The following is a 16903-nucleotide window of genomic DNA, read 5'->3' as shown; positions in this document are numbered from 1 at the left end:
GATTACTTGCAATCTGAATGAATCCTAGAGTTTTCACTGGAGCTTCCCTTTAAAAAACATCTCATGTTAAATCAACATAAGGAATTATATATATGCACACATCTTAAGAGGAAATTTAAAAGAGAGCTCCACCCTGTTCCCCCCTGCTACCACCCGCTCCACCACGCCGACCCCCGCTCCCTGGCGCCCCCCGAATCTTTTCGCCCGAGTAGGCAGTTACTCGAAAAAAGCGATACTCGTTCGAGTAATTGCCCTAAACGAGCACGTTCGCTCATCTCTATTCAGCATCTTAGAATGTAGAGAAGCCAATGGACACCAGCCTCAAGGAAAAACTGCAAACAGCTCCTGTAGCTAGCATATATACATGGCTTTAACAAATAATGGACTTTTGATAGGTCACCAACAGGAGGAGCCAATATTGCCGTGCACACCCGTTCCAAAGAACTAATTTTTCTAGCAAAGGAAAAAAGTTGCGTCCTATCCACCACAAATTCCCTGGAACAAATTAGTTCCATGCTACCATCTTATAAGTTGTAACTGCTCTAGGCCAGTAGGGTGCGCTCACACATTGCAGGCTTGCTGCAGATTTTCTACAGTGGAAAATCAGCCACAAATCTGCACTAAATCTGCATTTGGTGTGAATTTTGATGCAAATTTGCCCCAGATATAAACCCTTCATTTCAAGGAATAAAACTCACAGTGAAAATTCGCAGCACCAATTGACATCCTGTGGATTTAACTTCTGCTGCGCAGGTCAACTTACACTGGGGATTTTCTTTGCAGCATGTGGATGGGATTTTAGAAATGCTTGTACTGTAAATGCTAAATGTAAATTTCCAACCCTGTGAACACACCTTAAATATATTTACCCCTTTTATATTCTAGCTCAGCTTTTCCAGCCTGTATTAATTAACGTCTAGATGAGGCCATACAAGGAATTTATGGAGAAGCTAGATTATATCTGGATCAAAAGTTTTTACCTTTATGTTCGAGGGGTTATCCCAATTATGGAAACCCCTGTCACCGGGTCTCCCATTCCTTAACCCTTTGCAATCCAATTTTGGATTCGGAGTTTCCTAGGGGGCTTTCTCTTTCTGCCATTATACAATAGCACCATCTGCTGGCTAGAGCTGGAGATGGTCAGAGCGGCCAGTAATCTACAGTGAGAATACCCTGCTGGACGTCTTCCGACATCGGAGCTGTACAGCCCACAATTTAGAATATCTTTAGACGTCAGACAGTGGATTGGAAAGGGTTAAAATAATAAAATCAGCGGTTAGTCACCTCTCCTCGCTCCCCTGTTCGTCCTCTGCTGACGTCACTTTAGATGCTGAGTCCATCTACAAACAAGCTGCAGCAACTAATGACAGCGCTCAGCAATCGTGGCTGAGTGCCGTCATTGGCTGCTACATCAGGTTTACCAGACGTCATCGCTGCCTGTTAAGAGACAGCGGAGAGACATGAATGGGGGAAACGAAGAGACGTGGGTAACCGATGATTTTTAATTTTAAGGCATGAGGGTTCTGGTTCTGGTGACTTTAATGCACCCTTTTGCAGCAGCTGATTGGCATTGAGGGATTTTGCTTTGCTCTCTGTTAACGAATAGGGTGTCTTCACATATCAAGAAAAGCATTTATGCAGTTTGTGAAGGCACCCTAAGGGTATGTCCACATAGCCGAATTTCCTGTGTCATTTTCCAAGTGAATTCTGTGTCAAAATCCACATATTTTTGCCATGGATTTTGCTGCGGATCAATCCGTGGATTTAGCATTGTCACTTTCAGGAATGGAGCAAGCGTAAAATTCTGCCAGTAGTTCATGTCCTGATTTCCTTGCCACATTGCATTGTCTCTGGTTCAATCAGCAGGGAGGTAATATCTAAATGCCCGCCCCTCTGATCAGGCATTCAGAGATATTCTGGCGAAATGGTTAGCAAATCCACTATAATGTGTACCAAACTACAGAGAGTGGATTGCAGAGAAGATGGAAGGGAGACCCCTAGTGTCTGCCATTTCAAACGTGATTTAAAGTGGTAGATCATCAACATTTTTAATGCAAGTAAATTACAAAAATGATGAGACTAAAATAAGCTAGTAGATGAGCAGAACATGTGTGAAAAGTTAGTGCCCCTTTAAAGTACAGAACCAATCACTACACCTGCATAAAGTTTGTTAGCTGAACACTTAGGGCCTTTCACCTGGGTGTATATGGCTGGTGCCCAAGATTCTCAGGAGGAACTCAGATCGGATAGCACTTGGGACTCCCCACTCGTATGCTGTCCGATACCTGCAGGCAGTGGGCATTTATTTGAGGAAACTGGAATATCCCTTTAAAGAGGACCTGTTATGGGATAAAATCAGAAGGGCTGGCTGCATGGCTCAGCAGCCAATCAAGTACAATGTCACTCTATATAGCGAGCGGTGAGGACCACCTACTTGACACACTGATAGCAGCGGGAGCCCAACCTAAGAAGAGCCCGTCTCTACGGATGGCGGCCAGTATGAAAAAAAAAATGGGGGCAGAGTCAGGGGGGCTGCAGAGTCATGCTGTCAGCCCTGTTAAGTTTGTGACAGGTCCTCTTTAAATAAAACAAGTTCACTGAATCCTGGCTGTAAATTTATGAATTACGGAGAAGCGTGCGTACCTGCTCCACAGAATTATAATCCGGGGTCGCTCTTATAAATTCTTCAACAGTGACACGGAGTTCTCCTTTGCATTTTTCTTCTTCTAACTTCTCTTCCTCTTCGGTGATGAAAAGATGGATGATTTCCAATGACAATTCAGCAAAGTCAAGCTTCATTTTTGCAAGTTTTCTCTGTACTGGCAAACTAATACCCCCTGCCTGCAAAGCAAATTAAATCATGATGCCATGTAATCCACAATGTCTAAAGGAGGCTTAATGTCTTCAGAAATGAAAAGGGAAAACAAGCTAAAATATTTAAGATGGTACATGAATTGAAAGGCACAGACGTGTGACGGTTAATTAAATCTTATTACCACTGGTATAAGACATGTCATTATGGCTTCAAATAAGATGTCAAATCTGAAGCCATAGGGTAGGCCTGTAAACAGCGCCACCCCTAACTGATCTCCACTTAAAGGGGTTTCCAGGGAAATACTCTCCTCAGGATAGGTCATCAATAGTTAACCCTTTCCAATCCACTGTCTGACGTCTGAAGACATTATGATTTAAGGCTGTACAGCTCCGATGTTGGAAGAAATCCGCTGGGGTTCTCTTACTGTATATTGCCAGCCTCTCTGCTGTCGGAGCCTATCCAATGTGTCACCTCATGCAGTACTGGCTTTAGCCAGCCGATAGCGCTGTTTTATAATGGCAGAAAAAGAGTAAGCCCCCTCGGAAAACCAGGATACAAATTGGATTGATTGGAAAGGGTTAATAAGTTGGGTTCTACCACTCAGGAGCCTAGCTGATCGGGAATCAACTGTCAGCACTACAACTCATAAGGGTGCGGAAAGGAAGCAATTGGCTCCAATCCCTCTGGGCGAAACGTGTAATTGCAATAAGATCAATTTCGCTGGAAAATCCCTTTAAGGCCCCATGCACATTAGGGAAAAATAATTAGAATATAATGATTTTGGCAGGAGCGGCTAACTCTTGCATTGGTATGAGGTCTCCTGATTTTCCCTTGGCAGATAATGTTGAGGGGAAGAAGGATTGGGTGTGTTGAATTTCAACTTTCAGTTCTTTTGTCCTTCCTGGAGATAAGCCACCAGAGCTGTCTGGCTGCAGCTTACCTCCTCTTGCCCATTAAAAACAGCTAACCATTTGGCCAAACCGAGTATTCATATGTTTGGCGGAGTCAAATTAAATAGCTCATGAAATGGCGAGAGTGAAGAAACTATCCACAACTGAAGGTAGAATTGTCTCTTTAGGACAACCTCCTATAAAGGTGTCATCCAAGTACTGAACACAAATATTACAGCTAACAAAGGGGATAATAATTGCCATTGTATCTGCTGCGGTCTAATCATGTCACCTAAGATGGACTAATTAAAAACGAATCACGCTTTCAGTTACCTCCTAAACCACAGGTTAGTGACCGCTATCTACAAGGTAGGCAAGACTCTGCTAGGCAAAGAGCACAACAATTGTATCACTGAGCAGTGGAAGCCATTGCCTGGTTAAGGGATTCCAGATTTCTGTTGCACTGTGCTGTTGGGAGAGCCAGAATTTGCTCTAGGGCACTTTCACACAAGCAATGAAAATCGCGCAATTTTCTCGCAATGCAACAGCGCTACAAATCACATGTACATGAAGCCGATGCTTTCCAATGGCTTCTTTCACAAAAGCGATGAAAAAAAAAATTGTGGTTTTTGTGCGGTGCGATGTGACTTTTACAGTAGGAAATCCTACTGTTTACCCTAAAATAAGCCCTAGCTGCATGAGAAAAAAAACAAAGAAAAAACAATACATAACCTAAGAGGCTCCGCCACACATCTCCGGCGCCTGTTTGAAGTCCTCCGGCAGAGCTTCCTGGTCAGGGCTTTGAAAAACGCTGCCTCCAGGAAGCACTGCCTCTGATTGGTTCTCAAGCTCCACAGCTCAGCCAATCAGAGCCAGCGCTCAATGAACCAATCACAGCCATTATTTGAATGGCTTGGACTGGCTGAGCCACGGCGCTCGAGAAACAATCAGAGCCAGCACTTCCTGGAAGCGGGGTCTTTCTAGGAGACAAGTGCCTGGTACCTGCAGACAAGACGTGCGGCGGAGCAGACAGCGGCTGTTGGGTGGTGTTTTTTCTTTTTTATGCAGCTAGGTCTTATTTTTGGGGTATGGCTTATATTTCCCGGCAAAAGAGCGCTACAAAATTGTAATATCACTGTGAGAAAATGCAGCGATTTTCTTGGAGTGATATTGCTATCACCCGTGTGAAAGAGGCCATAAGCTGCATGAATTGATTAACCCTTTCTGGTCAGAGCAGGTCAGCACCTTCATCTAATTAGCAGCAACTACAAGAAGCTTCCTGTCCGCACGGGCCGATATCCCTGCAGAATGATTCCCCCACTTAGTGGAATCTACTACATGCCACAAAGAATCATTGCAGTTCTGAAGGCCAAAGGATTCTAACCTGCTGGGGTCTCGGATAAAGGAGCAATTCGGTACTGTGCAAAAGTTTTAGGCAGGTGTGAAAAAATACTACAAAGTAAGAATGCTTCCAAAATACAAGTGTTAACAGTTTATTTTATGAGCATTCGGTACAAAGTAAAACTCCTGTAATCACTCAGCTTTATCATGAGACCACAGATGTCAGACAAACAAATGTGCGAGATACAAGAAAACATTGTAAAGTGCTTCTATAGTCAGAGTTCAAGCAGCCGGGGCACAATAACCCATTCATACCCATGCATGGCAGACGGGTCATGTTACCAGACAATCCCTGTTTATGGAGCAATTGCCTTAGATGTTTTTGTAATGTCTGGGTTTATTTTGTAGATGGCACAGTTGATATTAGTCTGTTTCCTTGGGAGGAATACACAGTCAGAGGAAGAATAGTACATTGTCCAATACACCAGGTTCTCCTTACTCTCTCGCTGCTGTTTGCACCCTGGTGTAAAAAAAATGACAAATTCCACCATTGTTTCTTTGGCTTTTATTTTATTCCCATTCACCATGTGGTAAAAAATACAAATAAGTTTATATCATTTTTTAACATATTACTACTTTTGTAGCACATTTTTATTTATTAGCAGAGCTGTATAAGGGCTTATTTCTGTGGGACAACCGGTAGTTTTGGGCTGCAGATGACTTTGTGATTGCTGTTTATTCTGCTTGTTGTAGAATTGTTTTTATTATGATGTTCACTGCGCGGCATAAATAACGTTTTACCCTCATTCCATGGGTTAATACCCTGTTTCCCTGAAAATAAGACATACCCTGAAAATAAGACATAGCAGAATTTTTGAGGATGCAAAATGATTTTTCAGGTTTTTTGAGGATGCTTGAAATATAAGCCCTACTCCAAAATTAAGCCCTGCTAACAGTTAATTAAAAAAGTCAATTTAAATAGTGTCCAGGCAGTAGAGATGAGCGAGCGTACTCGGAAAAGCACTACTCGCTCGAGTAATTTGCTTTATCCGAGTATCGCTGTGCTCGTCCCTGAAGATTCGGGTGCCGCTGCGGCTGACAGGTGAGTCGCAGCAGGGAGCAGGGGAGAGCGGGCGGGAGAGAGGGAGAGAAAGATCTTACCTCCGTTCCTCCCCGCTCTCCCCTGCAGCTCCCTGCTCCGTGCCGGCACCCGAATCTTCAGGGACGAGCACAGCGATACTCGGATAAAGCAAATTACTCGAGCGAGTAGTGCTTTTCCGAGTACGCTCGCTCATCTCTACCAGGCAGCTATACAGGTAAAAATGTTAAACCTTTTTGAACAAAAATTAATATAAGACACTGTCTTATTTTCAAGGAAACACGGGTATGATCACAGTGATACCAAATTTATTGCATTTTTTAACTGTTTTACTACTTTTACACAATGAAAATAGTATTTAAAAAAAAAATAATTATTCTGCATTCCATGACTCATAACTTTTTATTTTTCCGCCTACAGTGCTATGTCAGATCTTGCTTTTTTGCAGGAAGAGTTGTAGTTTTCCTTGATACCATTTTGGAGTACGAACGACTTTTTGATAGCTTTTCATTGCATTTTATTGCAAGGCAGATAACTGAATAATAGCAAATTTGACTTTTAAAATTATTTTTTACCTTGTTCACTACATAGGATAAATAACTAAATGCTTTCATTGTTCAGGTCATTATGAGCAACGCACATACCTATTATGGGTGTACTTTTTTTTTAACCCTTTCCAATCCAATTTGTATCTTGGTTTTTCTAAGAGGCTTACTCTTTCTGCTGTTATACAACGGCACTATCTGCTGGCTAAAGCCAGTACTGCATGAGGTGACACGTTGGATAGGCTCCGACAGCAGAGAGGCTGGCAATATACAGTAAGAGAACCCCGGCGGACGTCTTCCAACATCGGAGCTGTACAGCCTTAAATCATAACATCTTTAGACGTCAGACAGTGGATTGGAAAGGGTTAAAGTTTTTTTTAAGGGGGAAATTTTTCTTTATTTGATTCTTTTTTTACACTAAACTATTGAACTTTTTTTTTTTAGACTCTGGTAGGCTGGGCTACATGGTAGACATGTAGACCTCCTGTTACCATGGAAATCCATCGTTATGTTATGATACCATCATAATGTCCCCTCCTCCTGTCACCAGCCTACATACCTCAATCACTATTGATCGTGGCATGTAAGGGGTTAAATGGTCAGGAACAGAAGTTTCTCTGTTCCTGGTCCATTATAGCAGGATCCTGCCTGTCATCAAACAGCTAGGAACCTTCTCTTACCGGCAAGGGACAACAATACCGGCTTAAACTTCCATAGAAATGCATAGGAACGGTCACTAAGGGGGTTATGTAAATTTATATAAAGGAATCATGATTTAGGGTCTGCCATACAAAAGTCTCCATATCACTAGAAGAACCTGTAAGCTCATCTCTGACAAGAGAGGAGAAGACAGTATTAGTTACCAACAAAAGGATTTGGCCAGCTGCAGCAAGAGTTAATTATGTCTTCTCCTGTCCTCCTCTATATTCTGCGCATAAGACGGCCATTAAGGGGTCGGTTTCAGAACAGGGTTACCCTTCTCAGAGCAGGTACTCTTTATTTTCTCAGTATAGTTTATAGGGTCTATTAGGGCTCAATAGTACTCCTTGTGTTTTAATGACTTACTACAGGTTATGTTTAAATGGTCTAATAGTATTATTTCTTGGATACCGTGTGGTGTTTATACAGCTGTTCTAGGGGGCTGGTATACTTGGGGTTCTCTGTGAAGATTTTGATGATACAGTTATATAGCTCATAAATTGATACGATCGCATTACTAGTATTTACTATGAGCTGTAAAATGATGACAATTACAGTCATAATAACCTGCTCAAGTACCACCAGACAGAAAAAAAAAATCTAAGAATGTGTTTTTTTCACGGACACTTGAAAAAGTGCTTCATTTGTTATGGATTGTCCAAGATTTTCTGAATGGTTGGCAATCGTGCTGTTGATATTCGGACCCTCACTGTTCAGATATCGATGGTCTATTAGGCCACAATTATGTAGTCCGTGATGACCCCTTTATTAAAAATAAATATACCAAACCAAGAGAAAAAGAACATTGTGACTCCGTAATTTACCTCGATAATAGCAGAACTTTGAATCTTGTATAATATTTGCTCCACTGTAGAGATTGCCTGTTCTGCCATAGCATATGCATCCAGATAGTAACCATGTGTACGCTCCGAGTCTTCTACACCGCAGGCCAGGAACCTTACATGGAATGATGAAAAAGAACATAAGGTAGGCAGAAATAATGAGAAAGAGGAAATAAAAGAAGCCAAAATAATGAATATATGAGAGAGATACATAAAACATTTCCAGGATTGTTGCATATGTATAAACCTTGCTCTCTCATCAACTTCGCTGCGCTATAGTCTATACGAGAATAAAAGTAGTGCTGGTACCGGAAATTCTAGTTAGATTAATTATTAATAATACAATAATAATGGAAAATAAGCCACTTACACTAAATTATAAGAACCTGACTAACTGATATATATATATATATATATATATATATATATATATATAAAAGAGCGTAGGCGATTGCTTCAAAACAACTTATCTATCCACAGGAGAGGTGATAAGTGTCCGCCGGCTGGGAGCCTCATGAGAATGGGTGTCCCGGGTATCCACAACTGAGTGGAAAGGTAGTCCCATAGAAATTAATGGGGTGGTAATGCACATGCATGACAACCATTCCATTCATTTGGGGATATTCAGGATTCCCATTCCCATGATCGGTGGAGGTCCCAGCAGTCAGACCACCACCAGATGTTTATCACCTTTCCTGTGGATAGGTGATAAGTTGTTTAGAAGCAATCAAGATTCTACATTTTAAAGATCTTTATATCATACTACACAGAACACACGAAATGACAGACGTGACCGTGGATGGCGTCCGAATTTAATTTTTGCCGAACTTCTCAGCAGAGGTTCAGAAATGATGTGCAACCTTCCAGGCAATGAAAAGTCGGCTATGAGAATTACACCTTCCTTACTCAATGCTGTATCTTGCTATGCTGCATGCGGTGGCAAACGGCGCAACGCATGTCTTTGAAAGCATCCAGATGGCTGGATAAAAGAGAAAGTAGAGAGGCAGAGAGAACGCATGCAGCTTTGGATGTATCTCTGGCCATCTCTCACTTGGACATCTTTATTAATCCCTTTTCTAGCCCAGGATCACAGTATCCTAACCGGCTTGGCTGAAATGATGTATTGCCCGCTGGTTTCCTACACGGGAGGTCTCACATACAACATGATTTACATGTATAGATGTGTTTATCTTCACTGACATGCTCGGTTGTATGGAGGACTGGTGCCATAATTTGTTTGTAGTTCGGGTTCTGTTTAGTTCTCTCTTCTTATCTTCCTGGGAAAAACAGTCCGTTGCTTAACCCTTTCCAATCCACTGTCTGACGTCTGAAGACATTATGATTTGAGGCTGAACAGCTCCGATGTTGGAGGACATCCGTCGGGGTTCTCATACTGTATATTGCCAGCCTCTCTGCTGTCGGAGCCTATCCAACGTGTCATCTCATGCAGTACTGGCTTTAGCCAGCATATAGCGCCGTTGTATAACGGCAGAAAAAGAGTAAGCCCCATAGGAAAACCAGGATACAAATTGGATTGGAAAGGGTTAACATTGCCTACAGCAATGCTCCTGTCTGCGTGTTGTTCCAGTCCACCCAAGTGCATTTTGTATGTCTATGCATCTCATTGGTCATCGAAACCATCCCTTTATCCAAGGTCATGGATGAAAGTGTAAAGATTATTTCTTGGACACCAAGGTCTTGCCAAATGATACGGGGACAAAAGCAAGACTTTCTGCATTAGGATTTAATCTTTCTCCCCCCTTCCTCCCCTATTTTTTCCCTTTTTCTCTTTTTTATCATGGTATGTCTCTCCCTCTTCAGGCGGTCCAACAATATCAGCCTTTGATTTTATGTTTGCAAGAAACACACTTGGTGCAAGATACTGTACGTATAGAGATAAGCGAGTATACTCGCTAAGGCACATTACTCGAGCGAGTAGTGCCTTAGCCGCGTATCTCCCCGCTCGTCTCTAAAGATTCGGGGGCCGGCGGGGGGCGGGGAGCGGCGGAGGAGAGCGGGGAGGAACGGAGGGGAGATCTCTCTCTCCCTCTCTCCCCCCCCCCCCCCGCAACTCACCTGTCACCCGCGCCGGCCCCCGAATCTTTAGAGACAAGCGGGGAGATATTCGGCTAAGGCACTACTCGCTCAAGTAATGTGCCTTAGCGAGTATACTCGCTCATCTCTATGTACGTCCTATTGGTAGATCCTGGATGGGGCAGATATTATGCCACACATACACGATACTCACTCATGTGGCGTTAGTATCGGAGTCCACAAATCCATCCCATTTCAGTGTTATTCCAGCAAGCGGGACTCGGAGGGATGATACATTTGTCACCAATTCAAAGTTTATAATTATGTCTGCCTCCTCATCTCTTTATATAACACTCTACCGCATTAGGCTAGATGCACATGAGCGCGACTCTGAATTAAAACACCTTGCATCCGCATGTGAAGTGCACGTTGGTACGTGCTATACCGGCCCGAGTTTCAGATACCGAGCTCTCCCATGTGAATCTAGCCTAATCATTCGACCATGTAGCAATGTTTCCAGATACCCCTGTCCTTCTGATAGGGAACTTTCAGTGTGTTGTAAACCTTTAATGGGACCAGTTCCCTGTCGGAGATGTAGTGGCTGAGAACTGTTCTGCAAGAAATGTTACTTATTCATCTGGATGAGTTTGCAATCCTGGGGTATAACAGACATGCCACTCAAGCACTTATCATTCCCTCTCTCGTATAGGCAGGTAGTAGGTACATTTTTGTTTATGTCAACTGTTTTTCTTTTGAAAAATCATTCAAGCAAAAAAAGAAGGTCGGCTTCCAGAAACAGTGCCACTCTTTTTCATGGGCAGGTCTGGTACTGCAGCCCAGCCCAATTGCAGTGATGGCATCCCTAACATGTTAGTGGGGTTTGCATTAGTGACATTAATGGTAATAAAATACAGAAAGGATAAATGTACAAATAGAACATAATCGCAAATGAATTCATGTTGTTAGAACGAGCTCTTTAATTGCACCACATTAGTGGTATATGTGCGGCTTATAAGCAGATTTTCCGCAGCTATATGGGTGCAGTACTTATGTAGTACTTCATTCTGCAAGTGAACCTGGCCTCATATAAAGCACAATACCTGAGGATATTAGCATGTTCCATCATGAATTCCGCTCTGTACTCCTTGTGTCCGTAGCGGAGCAGATCGGCTTCAGTTTGACTCATCTTGTCACACATATCCAGCAACAAGATAACAACCTGAGATGGCCCGCTGCCTTTACACATCAGTTCCTGGGCGTTTCTTAATAGAATTGAGAATTTCCTAAAAATAAATAAAGATTTACGATACTTTATTATGACTGAAATCACCTGAAAAACATGAAATCTGTCAATGTTTGTTTCTAAAAAGGATTTTACTTGTATTCTTCTATTGTGTGTAGATGGTGCCTGTATTGTCAGGCTTAGCTTAAGAGACAACAGAGTGACCCTATGAAGGATCAAAGCATTACTAGATAGATGAAACAATAAAATCGGCATTTACAAAGTGCCGTAAGCAACACAACACTGAGCCCTACAGAATTGTGTTATTTTGTGCTGCAAACATCATGAGGGACAATGTCAGAAAAACTTTGAGTCCAAGGAAAGAAAGTGGGAAGCGAGGATAGCAAAAGGAGACAAAGAAAGTGGAAATCAGAAGAAGTAGTGCAGACGAAGAAAGGACAAGGGAGCGTATAGGTGGGACCACCAGCCTGGGCAACGGTCAGTTCCTTTCTTTAAAGGGGCTTTGTCATTTAAAAAAAAAACACTTTACTCATCCATTCCTCTACAGGCAGTCACCTTATGGCATCTTCTCCTCCCTGAGCTTCTGCAGTCCCCAGGTCATGTCACCTCCAGCCGGCCTGCTTGCTATGAAGCCGGTATTCCTCACATTCTTCTTTCGGGCAGGTCAGTAAAGGACACATCCCTGTGATGGCTAGGAATGAACGCTGATCTATTGAAGAGACTGCACGCATGAGCAGTCTCTGCAATAGCTCAGCAATCCTCCTGCTGGACTGTAAACTGTGACGCAATGTACATTGCTGGACAGGAAGGAGACTGCCAGCCAATGTACGTAACCTCGCAGGAAGCAGAGGAATCAGCCAGCTGGAGGTGAGGTGACAGAAGAAGAGAGGTGAGGTGAACATCTGGTAAGTAGACTGACGGGGAATGAATAGGTAAGTATAGAATTTTTTTATTTTTTTTTTTATGACAGAACCGCTTTGACCCTTTCCACGGCAGTTAATTTTCATTGTTTCATCCAATTTTCGGTGGCGGTGAAGTGCCCAAAAAATAGCATTGCATTTTTTTACAACATTCACCATGCAGGATAGACATTATATTTTATTATTTTGGACTTTTTCAGACAAGGTGATGCAAATTACGCCTATTTTATTATTTATATATTTATGTAAAAAATGGAAAAACTTGATTTTTGCAACTTTAATACTTTTTTTAAATATAAAAAATATACTAAATCTGTTTTTACATTTTAAGTCCCAAATGTAGACTTGAACATGCAGTTTCTTGACGTAATGACGTCCGCGTGAAGGGAGCACTGGCGGAACATGCATTTTTAGTGCTACATTCATTACTATAGTGATGACGGAAAGATCTGAATGTATGCCCATTAAAAGTGAATGGACGTGCGCTTACGCGACCAGCTCTCCCCATTCAGTCTCCTCCACACTGTGGGGGTGCAGTAGCCCTGTAGTTAGGATGATGTGGGACTCCTAGTCTTGAGACCAGCAGGGGTTTCTGCAGTGAGATCCCCACTGATCAGCAATTTATGCCCTATCCTAAATTGGTGGATTGATGCTATAGGACTTACCTGGCATTTAGCTTAGCTATAAGAAACACATATTGAGATTCTCTGTTTCTTTCTTTCTGCATCATGGTTTTAAAAACTTCTATAGTAGTTTCTAAGAGGTTTAAGGCCTGGATGAAATCAAATAGTAAAAACTGTTATTTTTTAGGTCAACACTGCAATAAACTATAAAGATTCACAATTTTAATGATCTCTTACTAAAATAATATTACCTGGCAAAAATACATAAAAAATGGCTTTTAGTGAGTTACGACATGACAGGCTGCTAAGAACGAGCTTCCTGACCATCTCTATGTAAAAATGTTATAGCTGTTAAGAGTATCCAGTCAGTCTCGAATGAAGCAGCCCAAACCCAGCAATGTGCTAATGGCATAAACAGGTAAAATGGCTAGACAGAAGTAAACCTAGACCATTCTCCAGCTCAATCTATCTAATAAGATTTTTTAAATGATAGCGATTAAATGAGTGTTTTGAATATAGACAGGATAATAACAGCCATTGAAGAAAATCTAAGTTTTTCAGCAACTCATGCAGTAGAGAAGCTTCTTTATTTCATCAATTCGGTAAAAACATGGATTAAAAAAATCCTAGCATGGGTATTTACCCGCCTACATGTTTCAAGGCATTTCAAGACATCCTGCTCAAAACATGTAAGCTGTTAAATACCCATGCTGTTTTTTTTAAATCCATGTTTTTACTGAATTGATGAAATAAAGAAGGTTTTATTCTGCCCGAGTTGCTGGAAAACTTTGATTTCTTCTGTGCTTGTCAGCAGTGGCTCTCGCCTTCGTGCACTCAGTGGGGTAGATAGCAAGGCTGGGTGAGCTGACAATTTCTCTAGTGAAAATTGAGAGCTAAAACGCTGGGAGTATGGTGCAAAATTATAGAATGATCAAAGAAGCACAGATCCAAAGGGTTTTAACTGGACCTCTCCATTAGTAGTAGTATCAGCAAAAAGACATGTTTCGACTCAAAAATGACTCTTCTTCAGTACTGTAGGAGAAACATGTCTAAGTAAAGCAGAAAAGTTCAGAAGTGCGGAGGAAATAGGTATACTGGTGCACGTCTGAGCCTACCTGCTTTACTTAGACATGTACTTCCAGCAGTACTGAGGAAGAGGTATTTTTGCCTTGAAGTACATCTTTTTGCTGATACTACTAACAAATGGAGAAGACAGGTTAAAATCCTTTGGATTTGTGCTTCTTTTATTATTTTATAAGGCTGCACCATACTACCAGTATTGTAGCTCTCAATTCTCACTTCCTATATGCCCAACCTCATGGTGAGGCATTACGGTAGGTTAGTAGCACCTTAGTTTCCTACCACGGACTCACTTTACAGTTAGGGCATTGTTTTTTTTTCCACCCCAGGAACTGTTGAGTCTCATTATTCACTCATCCTCAGGGTGCTCCACCCTGTTTTTCTCTTTAACAATACCGAATAAGAGCCATGTGTCACTGGCAGAGAAAAGGCACATTATGGAAAAACGATGGAAAAGTTGTGGGGAACTCCTTTTACAGTCTATGGGCAATTACGGAAACACTTAGCTGTTTGTCATTCCCCACAGATTATAATGGAGAGTGCATCCCATGCTTTTCCTAAAAAATGTCTAAATATTAGAGATAAGCGAGCACCAAAATGCTCGGGTGCTCGTTACTTGAGTCGAACTTTCAGTGATGCTCGAGAGTTCGTTTCGAGTAACGAACCCCATTGAAGTCAATGGGCGACTCGAGCATTTTTGTATATCGCCGATGCTCGCTAAGGTTTTCATTTGTGAAAACCTGGGAAATTCAAGAAAGTGATGGGAACGACACAGAAACGGATAGGGCAGGCGAGGGGCTACATGTTGGGCTGCATCTCAAGTTCCCAGGTCCCACTATTAAGCCACAATAGTGGCAAGAGTGAGACCCCCCCCCCCCCCACTGTCAGCATAAAGATCGTTCTCCTCTGCCACAGCTGTAACAGCTGTGGAAGAGAAGAACGATGTTAGCCCATTGAATTCAATGGAGCTGGCAATACAGCTGGCTCCATTGAAAGCAATGGGCTGCCGGCGATCGCGGGATGAATTGTCGGGAAGGGCTTAAATATATAAGCCCTTCCCTGCAATTCATCCAGAAATGTGTAAAAATAAAAAATATATATATATATACTCACCTGGTCCCGGCAGACCGAGTTCAGCGCGGCCAGTGGCAGTCCTCCTGAACTGCTCTGAACAGCTGTGAGTAGTATTCAGCAGCCGGGGATTTAAAATCCCCGCCTGCTGAATGAGCTGCCTCTAATTGGTCACAGCCTGACCAATCAGAGGCAGATTCCACTCACACACCCATTCATAAATTCATGAATGGGTATGTGAGTGGAATCTGCCTCTGATTGGTCAGGCTGTGACCAATTAGAGGCAGCTCATTCAGCAGGCGGGGATTTTAAATGAATGGGTGTGTGAGTGGAATCTGCCTCTGATTGGTCAGGCTGTGACCAATTAGAGGCAGCTCATTCAGCAGGCGGGGATTTTAAATGAATGGGTGTGTGAGTGGAATCTGCCTCTGATTGGTCAGGCTGTGACCAATTAGAGGCAGCTCATTCAGCAGGCGGGGATTTTAAATCCCCGGCTGCTGAATACTACTCACAGCTGTTCAGAGCAGTTCAGGAGGTCTGCCACTGGCCGCGCTGAACTCCGTCTGCCGGGACCAGGTGAGTATATATATATATTTTTTTTACACATTTCTGGATGAATTGCAGGGAAGGGCTTATATATTTAACCCCTTCCCGACAATTCATCCCGCGATCGCCGGCAGGCCATTGCTTTCAATGGAGCCGGCTGTATTGCCGGCTCAATTGAATTCAATGGTCAGTGCTCATTTAATCGAGACGAGTACCGCATGGTGCTCGTCTCGAGTAACGAGCATCTCGAGCACCCTAATACTCGAACAAGCATCAAGCTCGGACGAGTATGCTCGCTCATCTCTACTAAATATCCTTTCAATTCCTGACATTTAGGAAAAATGCACATTAGGTGGATTTGCTGTGAGCATATTCATAGAGAAAATCCACAGCAGAACTCAGAACCAGCAAAATAGATCTGTTTTTTGCAGTACTTCAACGCACAAATTTATCAATCCACAGCCTGTCAATTTATGTGTGGATTTGTCATGGATTTTCCCCATTGTGGTCAATAGCAAAGTATAAATCTACAAAGAAATGCATTGGTGTGGATTTTGCTGTGGATTACCTAACTTAGACTTCAAACCCATTGGCTTTATCTTCTCTCTGGTATCTGCGGATTTGTATGGATTTGCTGCCGAATTTCTACACCAGAGATCTGTGTAGTGCACAATTACCCTGACAGAGCAGAAACACTATTACAACTGACTGAGTACCCAATGATGTCCGTGGCAACTACTTTGTCCTGATCAAAGTCTTACCTTCTTTTCTCCACCTTCCTTCTTTGCACCTAGAATTGCATCCGTGAGTGTAGTTGTGGTTCTATACCAAAGCTCAGCATCTCTCGGTACATCTTTAACTTCCAGCAGCAAGGACTTTGCTTGTCCATAATTCTTCTCGCTGACGGCCAACACCGATAACAGGTAGAGGCACTTCAGTAGGTGATGTTGATCACCAATATCCTACAAGGAAGTTAAGAAGAATATCATGTATTGTAGTGTGGACTTACAGGACGATTACCAAATTATTTGGTTAAATGCACAGTTATAGAAGTCTCAACATCTTCCCAGGAGGCAATATTCTAATGCACATTGGTATATCATACACCATCCTACCAAACGTATTTGGACACCTGAGAAGAATCAAAAGCAATAT

General features: G+C 42.4%; 1 protein-coding gene across 1 annotated transcript in view; it reads right to left on the bottom strand.

Moving 5' to 3' along the window:
* The window catches only part of CFAP46 (cilia and flagella associated protein 46), a 253776-nt gene that overhangs the window by 91276 nt on the left and 145597 nt on the right, over positions 1-16903 (bottom strand). The window contains exons 36-40 of the mRNA XM_066601014.1: positions 16510-16710; positions 13094-13200; positions 11366-11548; positions 8214-8346; positions 2644-2841 (exon numbers count right to left, since the gene is read on the bottom strand). Coding sequence (XP_066457111.1) covers positions 2644-2841; positions 8214-8346; positions 11366-11548; positions 13094-13200; positions 16510-16710 — 822 coding nt within the window. The remainder of the gene's footprint in view (positions 1-2643; positions 2842-8213; positions 8347-11365; positions 11549-13093; positions 13201-16509; positions 16711-16903) is intronic.

This window comes from Eleutherodactylus coqui, chromosome 4 (genome assembly GCF_035609145.1).
Source record: "Eleutherodactylus coqui strain aEleCoq1 chromosome 4, aEleCoq1.hap1, whole genome shotgun sequence".
In the NCBI taxonomy this organism is placed as follows: Eukaryota; Metazoa; Chordata; class Amphibia; order Anura; family Eleutherodactylidae; genus Eleutherodactylus; species Eleutherodactylus coqui.
The sequence above is the reverse complement of the archived record's forward strand: the minus strand, read 5'-3'. Positions and strand labels throughout refer to the sequence as shown.